Source organism: Grammomys surdaster, unplaced genomic scaffold (genome assembly GCF_004785775.1).
Source record: "Grammomys surdaster isolate TR1022 unplaced genomic scaffold, NIH_TR_1.0 262, whole genome shotgun sequence".
NCBI lineage: Eukaryota > Metazoa > Chordata > Mammalia > Rodentia > Muridae > Grammomys > Grammomys surdaster.
Window position 1 is genome coordinate 5,754,051 of NW_021604703.1, and position 9,990 is coordinate 5,764,040.

Below are 9,990 nucleotides of genomic sequence, written 5' to 3' on the forward strand. Positions count from 1 at the left end.
ACAGTAAGCTTGAGAGTGAAAACGAAGGAAGGGGGGAGCCTAGTGGGGGATGGGGTTGGGAAGAGCAAATAGAGAAGCAGAGGCCTAGGGGAGAGCCAAGCCAGCTACCCAGGAAGCAGACGGTGCCCTTGCAGCTGGTCTTTGGATCAGCTACTATATGGAGAGCTGGTGCAAGACAGTCAACATTTTCAGCAAAAACCTGTGCACATGACCTTCTCCCCAGAGGTTAGCAACCCATTTATCCCAAAGCTCAAGTCATCCCAGGATGCAGACAGAACCAGACCCCATAGTCATCCCATGTTCCATCTCCTGACACATCTGCTCAGTCCTCTGGAGTCCCAGTGTCACTTTCAGGAATGTCCTGGACCCTGTGTTGACCTAGTTGACATTCTTGTAGTAGAAGCAGACCTCTCAGGAGACCCGGCTGATTGCTGTCTGCTAGACTGTGATTTCCTGGATGCCTCCATGCATCCTGGGCATCGGGCTTCCAGACCCACCTACCCCACCTGGGTAACAAAGCCTAGTGTGCACTGCCCTCAGCACACTGTTAAGGGAAGAAAGGGGCTCAAGAGCCAGCCCAGCCCCAGAGAGCAGAGGGGAGGAAATTGGGAATGAAAGGACCTAGAAAATGTCTCTCAAGAGCCAGCCCAGCCCCAGAGAGCAGAGGGGAGGAAACTGGGCATGAAAGGACCTAGAAAGTGTCTCTGTCTTTGAACATACCCACCTCAAAACCTTCTGTCTGCATTTGAGAGACCTTGACATAGACAAAGCCAGAGTTCCTGGCTTTAGTGAAGAAAAGAATCCCAGGACTAATCAATACAAAGCAGTTGGAGTTTTATTAAAAAAAATTTTTAGAAACACTTTTACTTTTTTATTTTATTTTATTTTATTTTTGGTTTTTCAAGACAGGGTTTCTCTGTTTAGCCCTGGCTGTCCTGGAACTCACTCTGTAGACCAGGCTGACCTCGAACTCAGAAATCCACCTGCCTCTGCCTCCCAAGTGCTAGGATTAAAGGTGTGTGCCACCACTGCCCGGCTTAGAAACACTTTTATTACATTTATTGCGTGTATGTACGTACATTTCACATGTGACAGTTAGAGGACACCTTGCAGGTGTCAGTTTTCTCCTTCCCCTAAGTGGGTTTTAGAGATCAAAACTAAGTTGTCAGACTTGGTTGAAAAAAAATGTCTTAATCCACTGCCCAAAGATTTTCTTCTTTTTCTCTAAAGATATTTTAAAATTGACTTTTAGAGCTGGGTGTTGGTGGCGCACACCTTTAATTCCAGCCTTTGGGAGGCAGAGGCAGATAGATCTCTAAATTGGAGGCCAACATAGTCTACAAAGTTGATCTCAAGATAGATAGATACATAGATAGATAGATAGATAGATAGATAGATAGATAGATAGATAGATAGATAAAACAGACTTTACAGCCAGTGGGATGGCTGAGCAGATGAAGGAGCTTGCCTGTAAGCCTGACCACCTGGGTTCAATCCCCAAACCCACAAGGTAAAAGGAGAGAATAGACTTCTGAGGGCTATCCTCTGACATCCACATGTGTGCCCATATCCATGCACGCACATGCACACACAAAGAAATGTAAAAAAAAAAAAGCCACTTTTGAAGCAAGACAACTTTGTATAAAATTGGTCTGTATACTTTCCAGATAGCTGTTGATGGCAGGGCCAGGGTTGGGGGGGAGGGTGATTTGTACTTTGTTTTGGAACAAGGTCTCATAAAGCCCAGGCTGATCTCAGGCTCAGTATGCAGTAGAAGAGCACACGGGGCTCCTAATGCTGTCTCCAGCTCCCAAGAGCTGGCATCACGTGTACACACTATCACATCGAGTCCAGACAACTGCGATTTAAAACCATGCCTTCAGGAGGCGCTCAAGACAAGCAAAGCCTTACTTGTCCATTGGGGGAATTGTTTTGGGGTATTTTGTTTTTTAAAAAAACTGGACTTCAGTTTCCTTCTTGAAATTAAGGCATTGTAATAACTTAAATATGGACTATATATATATATTTTTTTTTTTTCGAGACAGGGTTTCTCTGTGTAGTCCTGGCTGTCCTGGAACTCACTCTGTAGACCAGGCTGGCCTCGAACTCAGAAATTTGCCTGCCTCTGCCTCCCAAGTGCTGGGATTAAAGGCATGCGCCACCACCGCCTGGCGGACTTCTATATTTTTTTAAAGATTTTTTTTTATTTTATTTATATGAGGACACTGTAGTTGTCTTCAAACACAAGAGGGTGTCAGTTCCCTTTACAGATGGTTGTGAGCCACCGTGTAGCTGCTGGGAATTGAACTCAGGATCTCTGTAAGAGCAGTCAGTGCTCTTAACCACTGAGCCATCTCTCCAGTCCCCTATTTTTGGTTTTTAAGACAGTAGCTATGTAGACAGGCTCTCACTATGTAGACCAGGCTGGCCTGGATCTCATAGAGATTCACCTGCTTCTGTGTCCTAAGTTCTGGGTTAAAGGTGTGATGTGTGTGCCACCAGAAACAAGTGCCGGGTAACTTTTTTTTGGTTTTGGTTTTAGAGATAAGGTTAGTCTGTGTACTTTCCTGAAACTAGGTCTGAACTCGAAGATTCTCCTGCCTCTACCTCCTGATACTGGGATTAAGAAGTGTATGCCGGGCTGGTGAGATGGCTCAGTGGTTAAGAGCACTGACTGTTCTTCTAGAAGTCATGAGTTCAAATCCCAGCAACCACATGGTGGCTCACAACCATCTACAATGAGATCGATGCCCTCATATGGGTGTCTGAAGACAGCTACAGTGTACTTACATATAATAAATAAATAAATCTTTAAAAAAAAAAAAAAAAAAAAAAAAAAAAGAAGTGTATGCCACTGTGAGCTGATGATGGCTTACCCGTTAAAAACATTGGCTATTCCTCCAGATGTCCTGAGTTCAATTCCCAGCAGCCGCATGATGCCTCATAACCATCTATAAAGGGATCCGATGCCCTTGTCTGGCATGGAGGTGTATGTACAGATAGAGTACTACATTTAAAAAATTCATAAATAAATACTTTTTTTGGTTTTTTGATTTTGTTTGTTTGTTTGTTTGTTTTTCGAGACAGGGTTTCTCTGTGTAGCCCTGGCTGTCCTGGAACTCACTCTGTAGACCAGGCTAGCCTCGAACTCTCGAACTCGGAAATCTGCCTGCCTCTGCCTCACAAGTGCTAGGATTAAAGGCGTGCGCCACCACTGCCTGGCATAAATAGATTTTTTTAAATAATAATTTTTAAAAAGTGTGTGCCACCATGCCCAGCCCAGGTAACTGGTCTTAACTGGCCTGAGTCACCATGCCCAGCCCAGGTAACTGGTCTTAACTGGCCTGACTGTATTTCATCCCTGTCCTGTGCTCTTACATCTAGCTAAAAGCCACTGGTACTTGTTGAGAGGGTCTCCTGTAGCCCAGACAGGTCTCAAGCTCACTGTGTCCCCTGCCCATAGCTGGTGTGAAGTCATCCATCTACAAGAGATGATAGTCATGCAACAAAACCGTTCTTTGCTTTTGCAAGACATTCTCATTTCCTGACCGCAGTGCTTACTAAACATCTACAAAAGAAAATGCAATATGTGTGACATGTGGCTTGTCTATTTCAGGAGCTGCGGGAGCTCCAAGACGAGAAGGCAGAGTTACGGAAGGTCTGTGAGGAGCAAGAGCAAGCCCTCCAGGAAATGGGACTGCACCTTAGCCAGTAAGAGCAACCTACATGCAAGGCTGGATCTGTGCACCTTTTGGGCCTAGTGGTGGAGGAGCCAGCTGGGAGGCCTCTCAGCTCTTCCAGGGTGACCTCCCAAGAAGTCAGGCCTCAGGAGGCAGCTATGTGGTTCCTACTCCTTTGACCAGACCCTGGTAGATTTGTCACCTAGCAGGTCTAAGAAAGGAAAAGTTCCTCTTGTACCCCTCATGACCAGAGCCTTGGGGGATTGTGACCAGGACAGCCAGGATACTGTGACCAGAAGAGGTTTAGCGATGGGAACCAAACAAGAGAAAGCTTAGAAAAATTCAAGTATGAGAATGTGCACAACCTTTTGTTTTATCTGAAAAGTTGGAAGGTCTCCTACTGTGTTTTCTAAAGAATTTACTATTTTTAAGTATGAGGAGACAGTATCTATACATAAGTGCTAATGCCCTCAGAGGCCAAGGGTATTGGATCCCCTGGAACTGGAGTTACAGGCAGTTGTGAGGCACTTGACATGGATGCTGGGAACTGAACTCAGGTCCCCTAGAAAAGCAGTGAATGCCCTTAACTACTGAGTATCTACCTCTCCAGCCCCAAGGATTGTACACATGTGATACTAGAGATGGAACCCAGGACAGGTATCCTGTCACTGTACTTCGTCCCAGCCTTTAGTGTTTGGTACAGTCTTACTATGTAGCACAGGCTAGCCTTGAACTTCTAGGCCTCTTTCTGAAGCCTCCATATCAGGATTAGAGCAGGCCCCACCATGCTAGATGAAAGGTCTCTATTACTAAGAAAGGAGAACAATCTGCCTTTGTCCTCTCTCAGATGCAAAGGCTCATTCACTATTCTCTCTCAGCATCTTTCTGGAGATGCACAGAGCTACTGATGGGCCATGCCCCACCCTGAGCCCTAACCTTCTCTACACACTCCACGCTGCCTTCTCTTGACCTGATACTTACCATGCTCTGCCCTTTCCCCCACTCCAACCTACTCTTCCTGAACAAACACAAGGCCAAGCGTCTGTTCCCATACCAAGCTCAGGTGAACTCCTTAGGCAGCACTCACCAGTAGCAGATGTGGAGCTGGCTGGAGGGGACTGCTTGGGTTTATACCTGGTGTTACCTTCTGCCTGCCCCCACAATGGATGAGCACAAAGCAGAGTCACACCTCGTAGTCCTCAAAGATGTGGGTTTCTGTCTTTGGAGTTGTCTCAGTACTACCACCTGACCTAGCTTTGGAATCCTACCTGGAGATGCTCAGTCACTGTCCCTCAAAGCCATGCTGTGTGGCTGTGTCAGGGTTAAGTGTACATGCAACCCAGACAGGACTGCCCAAGCAGCCACTTCACCCTATCTCCCCTTCCTGCAAGCCCATGCCAGGACAGCCTCTGGTCCAGTCAGTCTGCTGGCCTTTTTCTGCAGCTTGACAGGGAAGGGGCTACCTGCTTGTCAGTAATGAAGGCCATGGTGGTATTCCAAACGTTTTGATGCTATTTTTAAGCTCTGGGTTAATTCAGCCCCTCTCTCAGAAATCTACCCCCTTCAACGCCTAGCAATCTAAGACTTTTAAGAGTAATCAGCTTTTTAAGAAGGCCTAAGACTAGCTGTAGTGGCACACACCTTTAATCTTAGCGTACAGGAGGCAGAGGGAGGTGGATCTTTGTGAGTTCAAGGCCAGCCTGGTCAACTTAGTGAATTTTAACTTGTCCCCAATTACTTGGGAGTAATTGCCAGGCATGGTGTAGGACGGACACTGTTGATCCCGGCATTTAGGGAGGCAGAGGCTGATAGATCTCTATGAGGCAGAGGCTGTTCTGGTATACATACTGACCTCCAGGTCAGCCTGGAACTGAGACCCTATCTCAAAAAGTAAATAAATAAAGCACAAAAGTAAAAATAAAGGGCTCTAGCCACTGGGCTACAGTCACTGTCCCTACACTAACCTGCACTTCCAAGACTGGGGACAGGGAACCCAAAAGGCCAGTGCCAGTTGTGGTACCACATACTAATAGGAAATGCTAAAGAGGTGGAGGCAGGAGGATCACACAGTTGAGACCAGCCTAAACTACACCTGGGACTGGGAAGATAGTTTATCGGATAAAGCACTTATTCACTATACAAGCAATGAGGACTGGAGCTTGAATCTCAGCAGCTACATAAACTGCCAGCAGGTGGGTAATCCACCTGTAACCCCAACACTCAGGTAGGCAGACTGTCCCCCCAGGGTAAGTGACTAGCTAAACTAGCCAAGTCTGCAAGCTCCAGAGAGGTAAAGTGGAAAAACACAGTGGTTTTTGCTGATATAGTTCTACCAACCTAAACCTTGTTCAAACCTATTTTTGTTTTTTTTTTCAAGACAGGGTTTCTCTGTATAGTCCTGGCTGTCCTGGAACTCACTCTGTAGACCAGGCTGGCCTCGAACTCAGAAATCTGCCTGCCTCTGCCTCCCAAGTGCTGGGATTAAAGGCATGTGCCACCACTGCCTGGCTTTTTTTTTTTTCAAACCTATCTTTTGTGTAAAAGACTTGTTCATCCATTAAAGGATGGAGAGTCAGTGGAGCCTCTCAGCCTGCCCCTTCTGGAGTACCCAATGGGCTGGACACCGTCCAAGAAGCCTGGGAGATTGAAGTCTCTATTGAGAATGCCAGTTAGGCCTGTACTTCCTGGCCTTACCATAAGTACATTAATTGCAGGGACAGTTATACACAGAAGCTAAAATTCAAGACTTTCAGAGCTCACTCACTATTCTTTAATAATGGACAGCCACTTCAGTTCTTTTGACCCTTGTGGGCTTGACAATTTCCTCATAGGCTACATAGCCCGATGCTTAGCAGACACATGAGCCAGGGGGATGAAAGACAACTGCAGGCCACACAAAAATGGGGAGCATTTTAATAGCACCACTGAGCCGGGTGGTGGTGACGCATGCCTTTAATCCCAGCACTTGGGAGGCAGAGGCAGGCGGATTTCTGAGTTCGAGGCCAGCCTGGTCTACAGAGTGAGTTCCAAGACAGCCCGGGCTACACAGAGAAACCCTGTCTCGAAAAACCAAAAAAAAATAAAAATAAAAATAAATAAATAAATAAAAAGCACCACTGCTTCATCCTTCTACTACAGGGTCCATCTGTACACCCCTAATCCCACCCCCTCAGCCATAGTCAGTATACTAGCTGTGTCTTAATCTTTCACTGCTGAAAAAATGATCTTTATTTTTGCAGGTCCAAGCTGAAGATGGAAGACATAAAGGAAGTAAATAAGGCACTGAAGGTATTAGATAAAATTACATATACCAGCAAAGTCACAGCCGAGTGTGGTGCAGTGCTGTAAACCCAACACTTCGGAGGCAAAGGCCCACAAATCTCTGAGTTGAAGTCTAGCCTAATCTGCATAGCAAGCTCCAGGCTAGCTAGGGTTACAGAGTGAGACTGTCTCACTCTGTAAAAATAAAGACTGCTCAAAGTGTTCCCCTCCCCCCAACACACACACTGTGGTAACAGCACAGTACACAGCCATGTCTGAGATGACAGTGCTACAGGTGGACAGGCATGAACTGGAGGCTGATCTGCTGGTGGCTGTTCTTCTAAAATCCTAGCCCTAAGTCAAAGCTCTTGGTAGGTGCTATGCCTGTTGGCTGTCTCTAACCTTCTGTGTGCTTGAAAAGTTAGCAAACAGCAGGGGTTCTGCTCCATATGTACACAAGGTGCCAGATTGAGAGGCCTGTCTTGCCCAGTTTCCACAGCAGAGCAGAGGCAGAAAGCCAGAAAGGGGCTCCTTCTTTTTTTTTTTTTTTTTGGTTTTTTGAGACAGGGTTTCTCTGTGTAGCCCTGACTGTCCTGGAACTCACTCTGTAGACCAGGCTGGCCTCGAACTCAGAAATCCGCCTGTCTCTGCCTCCCAAGTGCTGGGACTAAAGGCGTGCTCCACCCAGCTTTTAGAAGGGTAAATTATCTTAAATCGAAGTGGAAAGTTGAGATTTTATTATTTCACAGTGCTGTGATCAAAACCAGAGCTTCCTGAAGGTGGACAGAAGCCATGCCTCTGATACAGATACTACATAAGTACACATAATTTGGTTTTTTTTCGAGACAGAGTTTCTCTGTGTAGCCCTGGCTGTCCTGGAACTCACTCTGTAGACCAGGCTGGCCTCGAACTCAGAAATCCACCTGCCTCTGCCTCCCAAGTGCTGGGATTAAAGGCGTGCACCACCACCGCCCGGCCTAGGGGGCTCCTTCAAAGGTGGAAGGTGCAACCACCTCTAGCCCAGCAGGAGTATGGATCCCTGGCTGCTCCTGCTCTTTAATGCAGTGCCTTGATTGTAGTTGTTGGGAGCTTCATGTCTGTCTTGCTATGCAGTGTTTGCAAGACAGTAGCAGCAGACAGCTCCAGAAGGGCTTTCTAGAATAAGGGTGAGTATCTTAGGTAGCCCCAGCAGCCTGCTTCTCTAGTAAAGGGTGTGTCAAAGGGCCCTTTACCCTTCTGATCACCTACAGAATTCCTAAGGGAGAATACATTTCAGATCAGTTATTACCAGTAAAAACTTGCAAGACATCCTCTTCCAGAGCCTCCATTTTCATTTATATAAAGTAGCTAAGCTGTTTCCCAAGGCCATTTGAAGACCTACAGCTAGGGCTGGATGTGCAGAGGAACTTCACTGGGCTGAAAGCGTCCCTCTCTGCACATTGTCTCTCTGCAGAAGTCCATGTCACTTGTGTGAGCCTAGCTCAGATCTGGTTAGCCTTCCCTCCTGTCAATTTAGCTAATCATGGGGTCATGTCTCAGGCCAGACATGGGATTGCAGGCACCAGAGTTTGACTGTGGTGACTAAGAGAACAGGGGAGCCAGGTAATGGTGGCCCACACTTTTAATCCCAGCACTTGGGAACCAGAGGCAGTCAGATCTGTGAGTTCAAGGCCAGCCTGGTCTGTAGAGTGAATTTCAGGACAGCCAGGGCTACACAGAGAAACTGTCTCAAAACAAACTAAAGGACAGGGTAGTAGCTTGGATGAATCATGCCTTGATGGAGGCCACGATGCTGAGAGCAGGCACTCTATATGGATATGTGAATTCCACCTGCAGCCAGTATGAGAGAATGAACTTTATCATCCAGTAAAGCAGCAAGGACTAGAAAGAAAATTCGGCACAGTCACAAGATTATACATGCAGCCAGCCAGGGACAGACATGAGGTGGAGTTCTCAGGTGTTCTTTCTTCCTCAGGGCCACACATGGTTGAAAGATGACGAGGCGACACATTGTAAGCAGTGTGAGAAGGACTTCTCCATCTCCAGGAGAAAGGTATGTAGGAGCCACTCCTTGGTTCCCTGGAGAAGCCTGGCTTTTCGCTACAGCTCTGCCCAATGGTCTACTGGAGGCCCTTGCCCCACATTCTCTAATGACTGGCATGGGTGGGGCAGTGAGCTTCTGTGTAGAGCTGCTGTGTATACCACTGGCAGCCCTCTATGTGCAGCAGGACCAATTGTTTGACTAACTCAGTAGAGGCTGTCTAAGAGCACATGGATGGGTCTACGACATAGCCGTTTATAGAAGCCACACATTACAAAGCATGATAGGTGTAGGGTCCCACCTCCCCATTGGTCTTTAACTGCCTTTGTCCTGTCTTCTAGCACCACTGCCGAAACTGTGGCCACATTTTCTGCAACACCTGCTCTAGCAACGAGCTGGCTCTGCCCTCCTACCCTAAGCCAGTGCGTGTATGTGACAGTTGTCATACCCTGCTACTTCAGCGCTGCTCCTCCACAGCTTCCTGAAGTCATCAGAGCCCCACCAGCAGGGACCTTAGCCTGTTGACCTCCATCCTCAGAGTGGAGGAAAGCCTCAGGTACAGTGCCAAACTTGAGATCCCCAGAGACCTGTAGGGACCCAAGAGAATCAGAGGAAAGAATGAAATCTTCACCAGGCTGTCAGCCTGGAAGACAGCGCCAAGTGGCAGCTCAGCACTTTTCTATGGTTTCTATGGAGCCAGCTCCTCTAGACAGACACTTCTGTGTCCTCGGTTGAGTCCTGGCTTTGGTACAGGTGCAACTTCATGATTTTGCTACTGTCACTTTTACTTTTCAAAGGATTAACCTGTTGTGCAGCAGTTGCACTAGTACAGAATCCTTTCTTTCCTACCCACGTCCCACAGAAACCTTGATTGATTTCTGCTGTGCTTTGAACCTTGTGGGTCTGTCAGTGTGCCTTGTCTGCTTTAGTATCCAGCATTTGCCATCATGCCCCCGCCAACACCTACTGTCAGCCCTGCAATAAAATCCTTTATTTTTCACTCTTGTA

The 9,990-nt window shown here is 47.0% G+C and overlaps 1 protein-coding gene across 1 annotated transcript in view; it reads left to right on the forward strand.

Annotated features, from left to right (window-relative positions):
• The window catches only part of Rufy1 (RUN and FYVE domain containing 1), a 42,920-nt gene extending 32,930 nt beyond the window's left edge, over positions 1 to 9,990 (forward strand). Inside the window, exons 15-18 of the mRNA XM_028775859.1 lie at positions 3,617 to 3,711; positions 6,920 to 6,968; positions 8,917 to 8,994; positions 9,324 to 9,990. Coding sequence (XP_028631692.1) covers positions 3,617 to 3,711; positions 6,920 to 6,968; positions 8,917 to 8,994; positions 9,324 to 9,467 — 366 coding nt within the window. The 3' untranslated portion in view covers positions 9,468 to 9,990. The remainder of the gene's footprint in view (positions 1 to 3,616; positions 3,712 to 6,919; positions 6,969 to 8,916; positions 8,995 to 9,323) is intronic.